Here is a 21,181-nt window from a genome sequence, read left to right as displayed (position 1 = left end):
AATGACAACCTCTGGGTGATGCTCTGTTTGCTCACCTTATTTGCCCCTTGCCACCCTACTTTATTGGCTTATTTTTTCTCCATAAAACGTATTACTTTTTCATATCCATATGCAAAAAACTTGGACCCTTACTTTATGCCTTTCACAAAAATCAACTGAAAATGCATTAAACACGTAAATGTAAGGTCTAGAAAAAACAAGGAAAGAGCTTCTTGACATTGAGCTTGGCAATGATCTCTTGGATATGACACCAAAAGCACACAGAACAAAAGTAAAAATAGCAGAGCTACAGGAGTCTTCCCTTATTCTTAGTTTTGCTTTCAGCAGTTTCACTTAGCAGCAGTCCACTGTGGTTCAAAATATTTGTTTATTTTGACTCTTTCAAGAGAGAAATACCACATTTATATAAACTTTCTTACAATATATTATTGTAACTATTCTATTTAATTATTATTATTTTTGTTAATCTTACTGTGTCTTATTGATTGATTGTACTGGGGATTTAATCCAGGGATGCTTTACCACTGAGCATCCTTAGCTCTTTTTGTTTTTTATTTTGAGACAGGGTCTCACCAAGTTGCTAAGGCTGGCCTTGAACCTGCCATCCTCCCATCTCTGCCTCCTGAGTTGCTGGGATTATAAGTATGCGTCAGTGTGCCTGGCCTGTGTATAATTTGTAAATTAAACTTTATCATAGGTTTGTATATACAAAAATGCTTGTAATATTCAGGATTTAAGGCACCGACTGGGGTCTTGGATGATATTCCCCATGGATAAGGGATGACTACTGCACATCAAACTAATGAGTTTTCTGCACAAAATATTAACAACCATTCAAATGAAAAGACAACTATGGAGTGGGGGGATATTTGTAAACCAAATATCAGATAAAGGTTAATACCCAAAATATATAAGGAACTCCTACAAATGAAAGCAAAAAAAAAAAAAAAAAACCAAATCAAATAACCAAATTAAAACAGGGCATGTAGTGCATGCTGGTAATCCTAGCAACTCAGGAGGCTGAGGCAAGAGGCTCGCAAGTTGGAGGACAGCCTGTGCAACTCAGTGAGAACCAATCTCAATATAAAAAACAAACAAAAATATGTGCAAATTCAGTACTGTGATTTAGCAGTAGAGCACCCATGGGTTCAATCCCCAATACCACAGAATAAAAAGGAAAAAGAAAACAATTAAAAAGGGCAAAGGAACTGAACTTTTTCCAAAGAAGGTATACAAATAGTCAATAGATAGATGAAAAGGCATTCAACATCACCAGTTATCAACTGTATAATGATATTTCTCCCAACATCTGTTAGGATTCTATTATAAAAAAATAGGTGTTGGCATGAATATGGAGACAAGGTAACTCTTATATACTATTATTGGGAATGTAAATTGGTGATACTATGGAGAGTAGTACGGAAGTTCATCAAAAAATTACAAACAGAACAAACAATTGAACTAGTAATCCCACTTCCTGATATAAATACAAAGGAATTAAAGCCAGGATCTCAAAGAGATATCTGAACTCTCATATTTACTGCAGTATTATTTACAATAGCCAGATCATACACATAACCAAAATGTCCATCAATGGATGAACAGATTAAAAACTGTCGTATATACATATGATAGATTATTATTCAGTCTTAAAAAAGAAAATGCTTTCATTTTCTTTATGCTAAGTAAAATAAGTTCAATACAGAAGGACAAATACTACATGACACAGAAGCAGCGAGTAGAATGGTGGTTGCCAAGGGCTGGGGGAGGAGGAAACAGGACCATATTAGTCAAAAAGTACAAAGTTTCAGTTATACAAACTGAATAAGTCCCAGAGATCTACTGTATAGCATAATGACTATGGTTAATACTGTATTGTATATTTAAAAATTTACTGAATGTTCATACATTGATGGTGGGACTACAAATTAGTAAAACTTATACTTTAGAAAGCAGTACAGAGATTCCTCAAGAGACTAGGAAAAGAATCAACACATGACCCAGCTATCACATACTCAGTATATATCCAAAAGATCTTTATTTTATTTTTATGTGGTGCTGAGGATCGAACCCAGCGCCCTGCGCATGCCAGGCGAGCGCGCTACTGCTTGAGCCACATACCCAGACCTATCCAAAAGATCTAAAATCAGCATAGTATAATGATATAACCACATCAATGTTTATAACATCAATTCACAATAACCAAGTTATGGAAACAGCCCAGGTGCCTAACAACTGATGAGTAGATAAAGAAAATGTGGCCTTTATACACAATAGAGTTCTACTCATCCATAAATAAGAATGAAATATGGCATTTGCTGATAAAAGGATGGAAATGGAGAACAGGTACTAAATGAAGTAAGTCAGACACAGAAAGTCAAGGGTCAAATGTTTTCTCTGATATGTGGAAGCTAGAGTAAAATAAAGGAAAAAAAGGTGTGTGTGTGTGTGTGTGTGTGTGTGTGTGTGTGTGTGTGTGTGTGTGTTGGGGTGGGGGGAACAGAAATCCCATGAAAATAGAAGAGAGATCAGTGCAGTAAAGAAAGGAGGTAAACAGGGAGGGAGGAGGGACAGACAAAGAAGAACTGTGGAATAAAATAGACCAAATTATGCTATGTACATATATGAATATAACACAGTGAATTTCACCTTTATGTATATGTATAAAGCACCAATTTAAAAAACGACAAATAAACAGAAGGAAGACCAGTAGAGGAAGAGGACCAGAGGGAAGGAAAAGGGGAGGGAAAGAGGAAGTACTGGGAACTGAAATGGAGCAAATTATACTCCATGCATATATGATGATTTCTAGATGAACCTTGCTATTATGTATAACTATAATGTACTAATAAAAACATAAAAAATACTGAATGTTGACCTTTAGTAGTTTTAAATGCTTTTATAATGAAAAAAAAAAACAGTAAACGAGAGGGTAGGGGTAAACTTTTGGAGTCAATGTGTAGGTTTACGGCATACATTTCATGGTTGTTGTACACTTATCTCTGAACTTATCAAATTGTGTTATTAAATGTGTATTGATTTTTTGAGTGTCAATCATACATGGATAAAGTGGTTTTAAAAATTGTCTTGTAATGTTACAAAATTTATTTTGTCTTCTTTCAAAAGAATGTAGGCTTTATAACAACTGATAGATTTGCTTCCTTTGTTCAGTTAGATATCTCTGATTCCTAGAACAGTGGCTAATACATAGTAGGTACTCAATATTTTTGGATTGATGTAATTAGTGAATTACTCAGTATTTCCAAGCCTCCTCCTCTTTTTATTTTTTCCTGTATGTGGTAGTGGAGAATAAACCCAGACCTCTGCAAATGTTAGGCAAGAGCTCTACCACTGAGCTGCACCCCTAGCTTTTTAAAAAAATTATTATTTTATAAATACATGACAGTAGAGTGTGTTTTGACATATTATATATCCATGGAGTATAACTTTCCCATTCTTGTGGTTGTACATGATGTGGATGGAGTTACACTGGTCGTGTATTCATATATGAACCTAGGAAAGTTATGTTCAATTCATTCTACTGTCTTTCCTATTACCCTTAGCTCTTTTAAGAGTTTTTTTTTTATCTGTAAAATAGAGTTCTTAATTAATGGTATTGGAGATATAGTCTACTACTGAGTATTAACCTTTTTAATTTTTTTTTATTTTGAGACAGGTCTTGCTAAGTTGTCAAGGCCTCTTGCCTCAGCCTCCTGAGTTACTGGGATTACAGGTGTGTGCCACTGTGCCTGGCTGTAAAATGAGAATTATAATAGTACCAAGGCATTGTTTTTTTTTTTGTTTTGTTTTGTTTTTGGTACCAGTGATTGAACCCAGGGGCACTTAAACACTGAGCCACATACCCAGCCCTTTTTTATATTTTATTTAGAGACAGGGACTCACTGAGTTGCTTAGGGCCTTGCTAAGTTGCTGAGGCTGGGTTTGAACTCATGATCCTCCTGCCTCTACCTCTCAAGATGCTGGGATTACAGGAGTATGCTACTGTGTGTGTCTCCAAGGCATTGTTTTATGAAATGTTGCAAACCTGCATTTCGCAGAAATTATCTCTCATTCTCTTACAGATAACTTCCTTCACTCAAGTTCCAGATTCCTACAATCTATTTCCTCAAATTTTAAATGGCAGTTAAATGCTATTAATAGTCATATTGATATTTTATTGTAAACACACTAAATATATATTTACCCAAGCAAAGAATTAATTTCTAGGTAAAAAGCATACTTAAAACTTGTTGTGTTAGGAATAAAATTTTATACAAAATATTCATATTTGTAATCTGGCTTAATTATGGATTCTTAGAAACCATGAGGTCAAAAGTCTAAGCTACACCCATAGCATAATACAGAGAACTAAGCATGCACCTCTTCCTTTCTTACATTTATTGAGTTACTTTACAAAATCAAGAGAAATGGAATAATAGCCAGAATTCTAGGTTTGGCACTAAAGTAAATGGTTGAGTGATCTTGAATATATCACCGTCTGCTCAATTGTATAAAAGGTATATTTATACATTCTATTTTGTATGAATGACGAGAAAATGAAAGAGTGAGTTTATATTTCAAAAAAGATATCACATGGGAAAAAAATCTCACATACATCAGGAAAATAAACTCTACTGTGCTCACTATACTTCACTGCACCTAAAGCTAAGTCAAAAGATAATTACAAATACCAAACTCTAATGACATATGAAATGGAGGCCTTTTTTTAAACTCTCCCCAAACAGAATGCAAAAATGATCTTTTCCTTGAAATAGCAGATAAAGGTTACTCAATTATTCCAGAAAAAAAATCACAGTATTCCAGGAAGGACCACTAATTTTTATGTCAAAATACATGACAGTCCACATTTTAAAAGGCCTTGTATTCAATAAAGATTTTAGTTACTCTGGTTTGTGGGGGGCAGGAGTAGAAGGAAGTAGTTAAGAATCTCTAGGTAGGATTGTTAAAATGAGCATAATACAAGGTGGTACACATAGCCCCCATTTTTAATAATTATCAGTGCTTGGAAACTTAAAGGTAAACTAAACTTTTTAGGGCAAACTACTTTCTCTGAAGCAAAGCAGTTAGAATTTCTACCACTGTATTAGTCAGTAAAGGCTTTATGGAGGAAATAGGCCACAAAATTAGGCAAGGTTTGAATTGAAAGAATGGAGATTGAAGGCACCCAGATAGGGGCAACAATGGGAATAAAGGCATACAGGCAGAAATTCAACACTGATGGCAGTCCCATTACAGTGACCATGGAATCAGATTCCAAGGATATTAAAATCTATGAAGTAAAGCTCTGTGGCTCAAATTAGCCACCAGCCTAGCCAGGGAGATAAGGAAGATGTATAAGCGATAACAATATAAAAGTATATTTGTACTATCAGAACACAGATAAGGAACAATTTTGCATGCTGGATTAGGTAAAATACTAAGAGAAAGTAACATATTTGAGCTGAATCTTGAAGGATGAATACAGGTTTGCACTGTTAAGAAAGGAGACAGAGAATAAAATCCAGGTGAAACAAACATGAAAAAGTGTTTAGGATATAGATTTATATCCAGCATGGTAAGTAGACTGCACAGGCACTGGGGGATTAGAAGTGAGTTCAAAGGTAAGATGAGGCAATGTTAAGACAGACCTTATTCTGGAGGATAAATCATAAAATGGCATTCATTATTATTATTTTAAAAGTATCTAACATGAATCTGAGAGAGGGAGATTTTTTTTAAAATTTAAGTTTACATGGGCTGGTGTTGTGGCTCAGCGGTAGAGCTCTTGCCTAGCACGTGTGAGTCCCTGGGTTCGATTCTCAGCACCACATAAAAACAAACAAATAAAATAAAGGTTTGTGTCCAACTACAACTAAAAAATAAATATTTTTAAAAAATTTAAGTTTACATTAGTAGTTTGGTACCTTAAGTAATATTATTCATTATCTGTAAATCTTTAAATATCAAAATTTTTTATTTGTCAACTTTAATGGAAGAAACTGTTGTTTTCTTTTTTTGGATTCTACTCCTTTTATTTTCTAGGTCTTCTCATGGATAGCAAGAAAGAGAAAGAGGAGGATTCAAGATGGTGGATTAGAAGAAGGCTGTATTCCTACTTGCTCTGTGGCTAGGGATTTAAGCAACTTCTCAGCAAGGTGGGTGAAAGAGGAATTTCACTAAAATTCAATACTGGACAGTCAGAGTGTCTAAGAGACTCAGAAATTTGGACATATTAAACAAAGAAGAAAGAGTACATTAGAGCCAAGCCATTAAGGGAGCTGGTTCACCAGGGGAGAGGGATAATACAGAGAGAAACACAATGGACAGATTTGGTATGAAAAAAACCTAAGATCAGAAAAGCAGACTGAACTTAGATAATCCAGAGGTTGCACTGTGAACTAGTGTTTGAAAACTGCCCTATGTTTCCCAATTTCCCAACTGGCCATGGAGAGCTGAGGCAGAGCCATCTTGAGGCAGCCACAATGCAGCTACTGATGTGGAGCCAGGAGATCATAGCAAACACTGCCATGTTGTCTCAGCAATGCATGCCATGTGACTTAAGGTGTACATAGCAGAACTGGAAGGAAACATCACACAGAGAAAAATGTACCCAGGCGGATTCAAGTCAGAAAAGCGAAGGGGAGCCCAATTTGCTTTTCCTTTGGGTAGCTCACATGACCAGCTGAAGCAAGTCAGGAATCTGAACAAGCAAGTGTGAATGCTATGGGCAGCAGAGTGTGTGGAGGATTGACTCCACTGCACCATAAGTAGAATTCTTAGGAGGCTCCTGATATCCAGACTCCCAACAGAGACTGGCAACCACCAGGCCCTAGGGGTGTGTTGGTCTAATTTCTCCAAAGCAGGTACCACCCAACAAAGCCCATAAGCACTGCTTAGACCTAAGCCCCAACCAAAGGAACTCCACTTGTAGAACTCTGAAGTAATCCCATCCTGAGATTGCATCCAACTGGTCTGTGCAGACAAAACTCCAACTGATAGTACTTCCCATTCCATACTACCTTATACTGGTGAGAAGGGAAGCTGAGACTTATTTCAACCAGCTTCAGTCTTAGGACACTCCAACTGGCAGCTTGGAGAACAACACAAAAAGAAGGGGTTCACTATCCCCCCAGCCCTTCCTTTCTCTCTCTCAGTACATAGCCTAAGAAGAAATGGAAAGAAAGACAGTTGGGCTAGAGAGTGACCATCCATTTTTGTTGATTACCTTGACCACATCAGTAGAGATGATTCCTTCTTCATTTTCATTAAGAATATTTTTCTTTTCTTTATTTTTAAATTCTTGCTGTGTTAATTGGTTCATGAAGATATGTATGTATGTATGTGTGTGTGTGTATATATATATCCTTCCATACATATATACATATTTGTCTCTCTCTTTTCTTCAGAATAGCCAAATTCTCTTCTCACTCTTCTTTGTTTTTCAGATTTTTTCTTCTCCTTTCTTATAATCATCATGTGATACATCTCTTTTCCATTCTTTGTTCACTTTTAAAGTCATAAACATCTTTCTCCCTTCTTATAACCTTTCCCATTAATTAACTGTAATTTTGATGATATTTTATAACTAATTGGTTTATATAACCCATCAATTAATTACTACTGCTATGGATGACATAGTTGACACCTACTGTTTGTTTTAGTGCAAGATCTAGTTTATGGTTACTTTTTTTTTTTTTTTTTGCTGTTGGTAACTGCTGACCCCATCATTTATGTGTTTTGTGGTAATTAACCTTATAGATGTCATAGTAGGAACCAGGTATTTATTTTATTTTTATTTTGGGGGGGGTACTCGGGATTGAACTCAGGGGCACTCGACAATTGAGTCACATCCCCAGCCCTATTTTATTAGAGACAGGGTCTCACTGAGTTACTTAGTACCCAAGCCGCTGGGATTACAGGCTTGTGCCACTGTGACTGGCCTTTATTTTTTTAATTTATTTTTATTTAGTTTTTAGTTGTCAATGGACCTTTATTTTTATTTATTTATATGTGGTGCTAAGAATTGAACCCAGGGCTGGGGATGTGGCTCAAGCGGTAGCGCGCTCGCCTGGCATGCGTGCGGCCCGGGTTCGATCCTCAGCACCACATACCAACAAGGATGTTGTGTCCGCCGAGAACTAGAAAATAAATATTGAAAATTAAAAAAAAAAAAAAGAATTGAACCCAGTGCCTCACACATGCTAGGCAAACGCTCTACCACTGAGCCACAACCCTAGCCCCAGGTATTTATTTTAATGCTGTGAATTGCTTGCATTGTTTTTTACTATTGTTTGTTTCTTCCTACTCTGTGAGGTTCTGGGGACCTATGGGGATACAACAAATTCACGGAGTAGAGACTGTTGCTGAACTAAATTCAACCACAAGAGAGTGCAACTTGTTCCACAAACAAATTAACAACACCCAAACTTCAGCTGTACTTTGATACAAAGAATAGAAGAGACAAAAACCCAGACTAACAACCAGGCCCCAAGTACAAATGGCAAGAGGTGGGCCCTCAGGTCCCACTCATTGTCATAAACTGTTACAGCAACAAAACAAACAAAACAAAACAAAAAAAGAATTAACACAAAGGATACCATACCTATGAGGAGGTCTCAACCTAGGTCACTCTAGGACACCCTTGGCAAGTGAAGATTGTACCCTAAAAAGAACCACATAAGAGTGGAAGAGAAATCCTTTCTAAGAGATGCATAAAATCCAACATAGGAATACAAGAACTATGGAAAAAAAAGGTAACAAAACACGTAAATTTCATTATTCAACAGCAACTGACCCCAAAGATACTGAAGTGGATGAAATATCAGATAAAGAATTTGAAAGAATGATTATAAAGATGATCAAAGAATTCCCAGAGAACATAGTAAGACAACTGAATGAATTAGGAAGACAATACCGGATATGAATGAGAAATTCAATATGAAGATAGAGACGTTGAAAAAAAAAACAAAACAAATATTGTAAATGAAAGTCACAATAAATCAAATAAAATATTCAGTTTAAAGTATCTCTAATAGAGTAGGCCATACTGAAGACAGGATCTCAGAAATGGAAGACAAAATCACCAGCCTTGAACACTCAGCATTAAAGAAAATAAAATAAGTAACAAAGATCAGAATATACAAGAACTCTGGGACAACATAAACGAATCAAATTTAAGAATCATTGGAACTGAGGAGAGTTGTGGGATACAGGCTAATGGAATAGATAACCTTTTTAGGGAATGACAACAGAAAATTTTCTAAACCTTGAGAATGAAATGGATATCCAGACAAGATAAAAAGAACCTCTCCACAAAAACATTATAATTAAAATGCCTCGAATACAGAACAAGGATAGAATTTTAAAGGCCTCAAGAGAAAAATGTCAGGTCACATTTAGAGGCAAGCCAATCAGAATAATTTCCAATTTCCCTGTGCAAACTCTAAAAACCAGGAGAGCTTATAATGAGGTGTTCCATGTTCCGGAAAGAAAAACAAAACTGTCAGTCAAGATTGCTATATCCAGTAAAGCTCTCCTTCCAAAATAAGTAGAAACTAAAAGAATTTACAACTACTAAACCATCATTACAGAACTTACTTAATATAAAGACATAGGCTGGCAGAATGGATTAAAAAGCAAGACCCAACTACATGTTGTTTGCAAAAGATGCACCTTACAGGCAAATATAGCCACAGGCTGAAAATGAAAGGACAGAGATTGATATACTATGTGAATGGAGCCTGAAAATAAGCAGGAGTAGGTCTCATATTTGAAACCAAAATTTGAACTTCTTTGTCAGAAGAGAGAAAGAAATTCACTTCATACTGGTAAAGGGAATAATCCAACAAGAAGATATAATAATAATAAATATTTATGCCTAACCATTAGTATAACCAATTCACATAAAGGAGATACCACTCAAATTGAAACCTCGACACCAGTAAAATAACACTAGGTGATTTCAACACACCTCTCTCACCATTAGATAGGTCATCCAGACTCAGTAAAGACTATTTTGACCTGAAAATTATTATAAACCAAATGATCTTAACAGATGTCTATAGAATATTTCATTCAACAACAGCTGAATACATTTTCTTCCCAGTGGCTCATGGAATCTTCTCCAAAATAGACCATATTTTAGGCCACAGAGCAACTCAAAATCAACAAACAAAACACTAAAGAAACTATGTAAACACATGGAGATTAAAAGATACAATTCTGAAAGATGAATGGGTGATAGGAGAAAACAAGAGAGAAATTTAAAAATTCTTAGACTCAAATGAGAATAGTGATATAACATACCATAACCTTTGGGACATTAGGAAGGCAGTTCTAAGAAGGAAGTTTATAGGTATGAGTGCCTAGATAATTAGTCCAACCACTAAGGAAATCTGGATGGAGGTTCCTGAAAAGACTAGGCAACTACCATACAATTCACCTATACCATATCTTGGTATTTATCCTCAAGAATTAAAATCATCATACTATAGTGATACATGCATACACGTTTATAGCAGCACAATTCACAATAGACAATCTATGGAATGAGTCTAGGTGTCCATGAACAGATGAATGGATAAAAAATATGGCATATACACACAAATGAACTTTATAAAGAAAAATGAAATTATGTCACTTGGAGGAAAATGGATGGAACTAGACACCACTATGTTAAGCAAAATAAGCCAAATTCAGAATGTCAAGGGTCAAATGTTTTCTCTTATATGTGGAATCTAAAGAGGAAAATGGAAAAAGATAGGTGGGGGTAGATCTCATGAAAATCAAAGGGAGATCAGTAGAGGAAAGGAAACAGGGGGTGGGAAAAAGGGAGGAAAAGGGGAAGTGCTAGGGAGTGATATTTACCAAATTATATTGTTATGTTATATGAGCATATGAATATGTAACCACAAATTCTGTCATTATGTATAACTATAATGCACCAATTAAAAGTGTAGAAAAATAATAAAATAAAGCTGGTTTAAAATAAAAAAAGAGAGACAGAGGATATGAAAATATAAAATTTCCCAACTAAGAATTATGGATACTTACTAATGGATAGGGTATGAATATATTTATATAAACAACAGATTCTTTAGAATATTCTCAAGAATGAGAAAATCTTGTTATAAATTCTATATAATACTTTAAGTGTCTTCAAACAACTGTAATTTCTGATTAACAAAAGGTACTTTATTGCAAACAAATCATAGATTTCACAATAGTAACCATAAAACAATGAACATACCCCTGTATCTGTATCAGATTTTGATGAATTTAGACTTTCCTGAGAAGGTGACGGGGACACACGTCCTAAAAACAGCATAATAATTGTAAAAAGGCATATATGTACACATATCCACCCAAACAAAAAATAATCATAAATAATAACACAGTAATGCCTAATAAATCATAGGATATATTCTGGAAAAATATACTTTTTATACAAGTAAGTATTACCCTACTATATATATAAGCACCAAAAGCAAATATATATATATATATATATATATATATATATATATATATATATTTTTTTTTTTTTTTTTTTTTTTTTTTTTTCTTTTTGGTACTGGGAATTGAACCCAGGGGCACTTTACTACTGAGCTACATCCTCAGTCCTTTCTATTTTCAGAAAGTATAGGCTGGCTTGGAACTTGCAAGTTCTAAGTATTCATAGTGAATACATTCTTATTAATTATAACAAATAGCAGGAGGAACAAGAAAGGGCCAAGGAAGGGTCAAGACTGTAGCTATGTCTCTGTCTCGAGGGCCACTGAAATAGTCTTTTTGCTTTAGGAAGGGCAATTAAAGAAATGATAAACAACTAATACTAAAAAACCTCACTATATTGTAAAAGCAGTTTAATTTCTTGCTAAACTCATCATTACCTTCAATTATATATATTACAATATAATGCAAATAAATTCACAAAAGTTTTTAAAAAACATGAGTCCTAGCTTGCCAGTTTAAAAAATCTCTCTAGATTTCTATATTCCTTAAATTGATGCTTTGAATGTACTCTATATTCTCATCAATGGCTACCTCTATTCTCCCCTTTCCCTATTCTTAACTTCTTGTTTTCAGCCTTAGGTGACTGGGAGGGAGAGGTTTATGGAGAAAATTTTTTATGCCGCTAAATAATAATAAAAGAATCCCATAAATGAAAAGCCCCTATTTACATCAATTTTACATTTCCTGATAACTTACAACAAGACAAACATTTTTACATAGGTGAGTAGCTATCTATCTATATATAAACATAGGTGTTTGTATACCTAATATTCTGAGGGTTTTCTTTTCCACTTCACATTTTTTCATATAATCCTTGATATATTGACAATTTGGGCCTAATTTTCACGGCTATTTCCTTAATCATTCTTTACATTTAAGGTGTTCATACTACTTTCATTCTTTTTACAGTTTAATGAGATCTTTCCTTCCTTAAACCTAGGATAAAATTGAAGGTTGCCATGGGGAATCAAATAGCTTTGTTCTCAATGGTTGATGCTTGACAAGGAATAAATCAAAAGCTTTGTGATAGTTCTTCTCATTTGGCTTTAGAGGCTTTTAGCTGCTGACTTCTGTCTTATTTTTAAGAAACCAAATGACAGACAGATAAGGAGGGCACTGTAGACTGCATATCCCTTATCAGATTCTGGAGTTCTTCAGATTGTGGAATATCTGCATATACTTTATCAGTTTAGCATCCCCAATCTAAAAATCTGAAACCTGAAATGCTCTAATATTAAAAATTTGTTGAGCATGATGCCAGTGTTCAACAAGTGTAGAGAGCATTCTGGATTTTGGAGTTTGGGATTAGGGATGCTCAACCTGTACTGTATCTAAAATGTAAAAATTCCAGATTTCTGTAGATTTTTAAATAAATGAAAGATACCTTCAGTATTGTATTTCATTCGCATATTGTTGAAATAATCAAAAGCATTTTTTAAAGCCCATATTCTCACTACATTATCTTGTCCAGCTGAGGCAAGTAACCGGCCACAGTGAGAAAATTTCATGGTCCAAACAGCTCCCTGTGAAAACAAAAGAAGTTTCAGGTTGTTATTTTGAAAGTTTAGAGATGCAACTTTAAGTCAAAGTTTAAAATGATGCCAAATTATACATATCTTAGATAATGGTCATGGGCTGGGGCTGTGGTAGAGAGCTTGCCTAGCACGTGTGTAGCATTGGGTGCAATCCTCAACATCACATGAACAAATAAACAAACAAACAAATAAAAAGGTATTGTGTTCATCTACAACTAAAATTGAACACAATACCTTTATTTAATTAATTTACTTTTTTATGTGGTGCTGAGGATCGAACCCAGTGTCTCACATGTGCTAGGTGAGCACTCTACCGCTGAGCCACAACCCCAGCCCCAACTGAAAATATTTTTTAAGAAAGATAATGCTCACATTAACAATGACCTTCACAGTCAAAAGTCCAATGGTGCTATAATACCACAAAGGGAGACCTTCAGAGAAAAGGTGGGATAAGATAGTTGTAGTTTCCCATAATTTACAAGTTCAGTACCCCAAACTCTATCCACATATTAATGAAAATAAGCATTCTGAGGTAGCCAGATATCTTAGAAAGTCCAAGCCCTAGTTTGGGATCTTTGTCGCCTAGCTGACATAAAGTGGGAAGAGAGAGCTCTCTCTTCCAAACAGCCTCCCTAACCAGGGTTGAGGAAAAATAAAGCCCACTTGGCCACGAATCTCATGGCATTGGGTACTTAGGAAGAAATATTGGAATACTGTGGTCTCATCCTGTTTTTTCCCCTAGAAACAAGGTTCTGTAACAGATGGGGGTGGGGTGGGCTAAAGAATATAAATCCTTAAATTGGAAGAGGCAAATACTATGACAACAATTCTATAATGCCCATCTAGATGTATCAAAAAGATTACCCAAGTTAGAAGCAAAAGCTCATTTACTGCAATAACATTCATTTCTATGAAGTTCAAGAGCAATAAACACTTGTCATTTGGAGTCTACTACAATGGGATTTTATTTAAAATGGCAAATAACAAGGAAGTAAAATAGTACAAGAAAATTCATCAGGTTAGGTACTTTAATCAACTCAAACATTTTATGTGCAGATTATAAGCACCTAAATTTAAGTTCCAATCTGGCTGCCATCTGTTGTTTATGGTTGCTTCCTTCTAGTTAAGCCAACTTTTAGATTTAAATTCTAAATAGATTCCCTGATCAAGAACACAGCATCACTTATCCATCTCTGAGCTCTATCACTGTGTTCTTTGTGTTCCTAGATTTTCAAAGATAACTGTAATGCTATTGGTGTACTTTGATCTTTGTTAATATACTTGAATTCTGATGGAATGTAAACTTCTTCCTTGTTTTAACTGAGTGTCTCACTTTAAAATATATATTGGGCTTCTGAAATATTTATTAAATTATTTAAAATATATTGGGAAATATCTTAAATTTTTCATAGTGACAGATCATACTCTAATTTAACTGCTTTAAAGTTTGATACCTTGGCATAGTTTTATTAAGGATAGAAGATTAGAGTTTACATATTCAATACCTCTCGACCTGTAATTCAGAGATAGACTCTGTATCACTTATTCATTAAATCACACTAATATAAATGTACTTTTCTTGAGTCAGGCTAGCAAAAGTACGTATGTGTGTGCATGCATATTAATAACTAGAGATCAATTGTATAAAGCCAAAATATTTCTCTTAACAAAAACAGTATCAATCCTGAAAAATGAAAAGGTTGGTTACCATATGTTCTCCACTAAGATCTTGTACCACTTTGATCTGATCAAAATCATAAGGTCCTTTGAAACCATGTGCCGCTTTGAATTTAACTGGTCTTGTATATGGCATCCCTTCATCATCACTTGATGAAGGATCATCTTGATCAGTATGAAACACTGAAAAGAAAAGCAACAGAAGCCATTACTAGCTAATATACATATAGCTACTTTCATATCTACTGCTTATCAAGAAAATTCATTAAATAGAGAAAAAAAATTTAGCTATTCCTATATAACATTGGTGAAGAACATGAAATCTTAGTTTCAGGTTATCTGGGTTCAAATCCAATTCTGTTATTTATTGTCTATGTGAACTTTCTATGCCTCTCACTTCTTTCAACTATGAAATGGGAATAATGATGGCATTTATCTCATAGGGTTTATGGTATTAAATGGATGAACACAGATAAAAGTGCTTAGAAACTGGCACAGAATAATTATAATATAAGTGTTTGTTAAATTAAAAAATGAAGTAATAATAGCAAAGGCACAGGAGGTTAAGATCTTTGCAAATTTAGAAAATGTAATAAATTTTGAAAATATTTATAAAAACTAAATAACCTTACAAAATTAAGTTACAACTGATTACTGAATAATCAACCTTTCCAGGTTGTCATAATCACCAAATGTAGACACAATAATTATATAAATGCATTTACCTTTGCACTTATAAAAAATTAAGTGATATAGTAACTCATAATTTACTGAAATACAACTAAGATATTAGCAATAAAGGTTTAATACATTCAGTAAAATAGTGTTCCTTATAAACTATAGGCTAAGATGAGATGATTACCAATTTAATGAACACTCAGTTGAAATATCTTGTATTATTTACCTTCATCTCTTACACTTTTGACTTTATTTATAGCACGTTCACCATATTCCTCAGCAAGATGCTTTGCTCTCTTTACTGATTTTCCAAGGAACTTCTTTAGTTGAGTCCTTAACAAAAATATAAAATATATTTATTAACTCAACTAATTGTTAAAGTTTAACAATTCACAGATAAACACATTAACTGTGACTGGTACATTACTTTGAAATGAATTTTTCACATAAATAGTAGGTGTTTGAGTTTTCATGTTCCTTGGAATAAATATATTCTAGTCAATATACTACCAAGGAAATATAGGCAGTTTTGCCTAATTTATAGTATCATATATTCAAGGGTATCAGCTTTCTATGGTGAATAATTGATTAGCAGGTGTTGGGTGGGGAAGGGAATATTTAAAATCCAGGTACTCGTGCCCCACACACAGATAATGTGATCTGGAGTCTGGGGTGAAGCCATGAAGATGTAGAGAGAATCACGTTGAGAAGACTGCTTAGAAAGTAGTCCTTTTAAACATATTTTACCAATAAAAAAAGGGTAAAGAGGTATTTACTTATAAAATAGAATGCTTTAGTAGCCTAAGGTGGTCCTTTGCCCATTCTCTTTCAGTCTAGGTATGTGCATATAAAATTAGACTAAGCTTTCCTGGTAGGTACTCTGGTGCCTTACAAAATCAGAAGGAAGGGCTGGGGATATATCTCAGTTGGTAGAGTGCTTGCCTTTCATGCACAAGGCCCTGGGTTCTAATAGCCAGCACCACAAACAAACAAACAAAACAAAAAACCAAAATGAACAAAAAGTTGAGCATGGTGGCGCACACCTGTAATCCCAGAGGCTCAGGAGGCTAAGACAGGAGGATTGCAAGTTCAGAGCCAGTCTTAGCAACGGTGAGGTGCTAAGCAACTCAGTGAGACCATGTCTCTAAATAAAATACAAAATAGGGCTGGGGATGTGGCTCAGTGGTCTAGTGACCCTGAGGTCAATCCCTGGTACCCAAAACAAACAAACAAGCAAACAACAACAAAAACAGAAGGGAGATCAGTACATTAGAAAGGGCAGAACCAGGGGAAGGAAGGAGGGAAGGGAAACGGGAAGAACTGGGAAATGAAATTGACCAACTTATGCTATATTCATATGAATACACCACAATGCATCCCAAGTTTATATATAACTATAATGTATCAATTAAAAATAAATGAGTAAGCCAGTTGTGGTGGTGCTCACTTGTAATCCCAGGAGGTCAGGAGGAGGATCACAAGTTCAAAGTTAGCCTCAGCAGTTTAGAGAGGACCTAAGCAACTTAGTGAGAACCTGTCTCAAAATCAATCAATCAATCAATCAATCAATCAATAGGGCTGGGGATGTGGCTCAGTGTTTGAGTGCCCTTGCATTCAATCCCTGGAACCAAAAAAAAAGTAAATAGAAGGAAGTCCAAGAGAGCATAGGAAGGGGATAAGGGAGTGGGGGTGGGAGGAGTAGTACTAGAGATTAAAATAGAAAAAAATATGTAACATGCATTTATGAATATGTCAAAATGAACCCTATTATTATATATAGCTATAATGTATTAAATTTTAAAAAATAAAAAGAGTTGATAACTCATGCACAAATACACACACACACACACACACACACACACACACACACACGATGTTCAATCTTTTGAAAAACAAAGGAAGATGAGTAGAATAGAGGAAAGGGAGCAGGGGAGGCAGGAGGGAGGGTGGGAATACTGGGGAATGATATTGGTCAAACTATATATTGTTATATTATGTACATGTACAATTATGTAACTACAAATTCTACCATTATATACAACTATAACTGCACCAATAAAAATGTGGGAAATGAAGTACAGAATATAAAATTATGTATAGTACATAAGACTTAATAATGATAATAAATGCCTATATGTTACTGGTTTAAAAAAAAAAGATGTTCACTGTCATGGTTTTTAGAATAAGTAAGATACAGAAATAAATTTTAATCAACAGGGGAACGGATATAAGTGCTGGTATGGAATATAATAAATGAATGAGGCAAACCTCAGTTCTTTCTTCTTTTTTTGGTACCAGGGATTGAACCCAGGGGTGCTTAATGACTCATTGAGCCACATCCCCAGACCATTTAATTTTTATTTTTTTAAATTTTGAGACACGGTCTCAGTAAGTTGCTGAGGCTGGCTTTGAACTTGTGATCCTCCTACCTAAGCCTCCTGAGCTGCTGTGATTACAGGCATGTACCCCCTTGCCCAGTGCCCAAACCTCAGTTCATTAAATGTTCCAAGCTCCCAGTCACTTCAAAACCTCTGTACTTGTGGTTGTTTCAACCTAGAAGAGTCTTCTCCTGGATAATTCCTATTCACCTTTTAGGCCTCAGATCAAATAATTCTCTCTCAAAAAGACCTTCCTTGACTTTAGGACCAGTTTTCCTATTACATACTCTCACGGCATTCCCCCCAGCCTCAGTTTTCTAACCATTAGTACATACCTAGTTAGATTTATCTGTGTAATTTCATGTTTACATCTGTCTCTTCCATTTAACTTGAAATTTTACGAGAATGGAGACTGACTGTCTTAACTGATGTATACCCAGCACTTAACTCCCATGCCTGGCTCATAGAAAGACTACCATATGTTTATTACTAGTACCAATATAAAGAGATATTTATAATATATTAGATTTTTAAAAAACCAAGTTAACTATTAAGCACAATATAAATTGCAATATTGTGAGAAAAAAATTCTGCGGAGAATACACTAAACTATTGCATTGACTATTTCTGGGGGTGAGATTATAAGAAACTTTCATTTTCTATTTTATGCATTTCTATTATTACTTTTGATAACCAGACAAAACAGAAGACAAACCACTTCTAAAACCAATATAAAGTCTCCACTACCTCTAACCCTAAAGTTATATTCTCTGGACAATAGGTTTACTACTTTAAAAGACAAGAAAACATTTTAACCATTTCAGATGAGAATATTTCTAAAACATATAATTTCATGCATTCTTAAAATGGCATGTAACGTTCAGTTAAGTTTTCTTTCTCTCTCTCTTTTTCTTGGTACCTGGAATTGAACCCAGGGGCACTTAAACACTGAATTACATCCCTCACCCTTTTTTATATTTGAGTCAGGGTCTCACGAAGTTGTTGAGACTGTCTTTGAACCCATGATCCTCCTGCTTCAGCCTCCCAAGCCACTGGGATTACAGGTGTGTGCCACCACTCCTGGCTCCTTCCTTGATGTGTAGTCCCACTGTTACCATTTTTACTGTTATGTAATATACATAGAGCCTTTCCAACGGGTTGCAGTTTGGCCATACTATTGGTTTCCCTTTGGACTTCAAGGCCAATAAACATGGTCAAGGGAAGCCAGAACTCTGGGCCAATCTCTTCTGGCCATCAGCTGCCTCATCAGTTTTAACCAGTATTCAGTGCAAATATTAATAAATTTTATGTGTGTTGTGTCATGAGGAGATGTTGAAAAGTACTGCTCTAAGGACAGTTGTGCTATGTATGAGTTCTTTTATAAATTTTCTTATCATTGTCTTACAATCAGATTACCTGATATTCTTATGTGTCAACTTACATGTTGTCACAGTTTTATTGCTTCTGTTTTGCTGTGAGCTCATTGAACACTAAATGACCAGATTTTAAAAAAATGATTTATAAAACATAGTATAATTGCTTTGAGTAAAACTGAGGAGCTTTTCTCTCAGAAAAACAAGCTTTAGTGCATGGACTACACAATATTTTCTTGGATGTTTATCTGTCTCCTGAAAATTCCTAATTCTTAGGTTCCTGATAACTGCCATTGCTAGACAGCCAAGTATCAGATATCTGAGGTGATACTATATACTTACCTTTTAAGTACATCTTTTAAAAAAAATTCTTAATGTTTTCTTTGTTACACACTAGAAAAAAAATTAGACTCAGGTAGAGAATTAACTTTGGACTTTAAATCAAATTATTGCCAATTAAAGGACCTGCGTATAATCAAGCATAATCCATATGCCCACTACTGTGCGAGACATCGCAACAGGATGGTATGAACACAATCTTTTTGCAATATATGGCTTAGTTGTTTAACATGTACTTGTTCTGCTTTTTAAATCAGAAAAGAGTTTAGGATAATATATGATAAAGGGGAAAAGTAAGTTATATGAATTCTAGGTATTACTGAAATTGAGAGAAAAGATATTTGCTATGAACTGGAGCAGCAAGGAAAAATCTCACAAAGTTGGATTTAGAAAGATTAATAGGATTTAAAGAGATTAAGAGAATGGGGAAAGACAAATTCAAGGACAATCATGTTTTTCTTTTAATATTTCTGGTACTTACCACCAGAAAAATAATACAGGGATGATACAAAACTTATTGGTCATTTTATCTATGTCAGGTACTTTAAAACTGACCACTACAACCTTAAGGAACTCATCACAATAAATCAGCTGGGAGCAGGGAGTAGTGGTGGTAGGTGGACATACTAAGCTGGATAGAGTATAGATTTAAAAGACCATAGCAGTTCTCATATTTTTTTCTAATAAATGCTTGAAATAAAGAAAAGGGTTCTACTTTTAACTCACGTTTTCTGTTTTAACCTTCCACCATCAGTATCTGTTGGCTGAGATTGTAACTTTTCTTCATCATCTGACTGTGCTGCATCATTACTACAAGAAGGAGATGTCATTGTAAAAGAAACCACTTCTCTTTCATTTCTCAAAAATCTCTTTATACTTACTATATAATCAGCTCTCAGAATAAAAACTTAATGCCATTTAGTAAATTCTAAGAAACTTATTATAAATAAGTTGTTTTTTAACTGGGCACTGCACAGAAATGTTAAAAATAACTTGTGGATATATTCCTTCCAACTCGACAGGTACATCATATATTATATTTAATAAAAAGTTCTTGCTTTTCTAGAAATTGTTCCCAAGATCTACATATATTATATAGTAAAGTCAATCGCCTCACTCTAAAGATATTTCCCAGCCCTACCAAAACAATAAAATATTATAAAATTTGTCATCCTTAAAGCAAGGTTTCAGAAGACCAAGTATTTATCCCATATAGCCTTTAAGCCTCAATGTTTTTGTATTGTCTCTAGTATAAGTTATCTTAAGAGAAACTAAACACTATGCAATTTAAGATTTATACTATTTTCTCCAAGTAACTATATAGTCATAAAAAAGAACAAAGTTAAGGAATATGTAAAATAATATATTTAAACTGGAAATAAAATAGAGTGTGTGTATATATTTCCAGTTTAAATAAAGAACACTGAATGAAACCAAATTAAGGCCTGTGTGGTTCAAGAATTCTTCACTACTCTGAATATTATAAATGATAAATAACAACATTAGGTCATACCTTATATATTCTTTTGTCCTTCTCATGATGTGTAGAGTGAGAGGATTAATACCTGTTGGCAGCTTCTCTTCAGCAAGACTTAAAGGTATTTCTTCTCCAGTATCTAGGTTCTTAATCATTACACTGGCTAAAATTTCCTGAGGTTAAAATAACACCAAGATGACCTACAATTTA

At 34.6% G+C, this 21,181-nt stretch overlaps 1 protein-coding gene across 1 annotated transcript in view; it reads right to left on the bottom strand.

The window, feature by feature from the left end:
* WDR44 (WD repeat domain 44) overlaps positions 1–21,181 on the bottom strand; it is a 92,018-nt gene that overhangs the window by 23,331 nt on the left and 47,506 nt on the right. The window contains exons 7-12 of the mRNA XM_081278071.1: positions 21,008–21,144; positions 20,221–20,304; positions 15,631–15,737; positions 14,758–14,909; positions 12,899–13,037; positions 11,249–11,313 (exon numbers count right to left, since the gene is read on the bottom strand). Of these exons, the coding sequence (XP_081134197.1) occupies positions 11,249–11,313; positions 12,899–13,037; positions 14,758–14,909; positions 15,631–15,737; positions 20,221–20,304; positions 21,008–21,144 (684 nt within the window). The remainder of the gene's footprint in view (positions 1–11,248; positions 11,314–12,898; positions 13,038–14,757; positions 14,910–15,630; positions 15,738–20,220; positions 20,305–21,007; positions 21,145–21,181) is intronic.

The sequence above is a fragment of the Spermophilus citellus genome (assembly GCF_964194105.1).
Source record: "Spermophilus citellus genome assembly, chromosome: X".
Taxonomy (NCBI): domain Eukaryota; kingdom Metazoa; phylum Chordata; class Mammalia; order Rodentia; family Sciuridae; genus Spermophilus; species Spermophilus citellus.
This window is presented reverse-complemented; position numbering and strand designations above follow the sequence as displayed.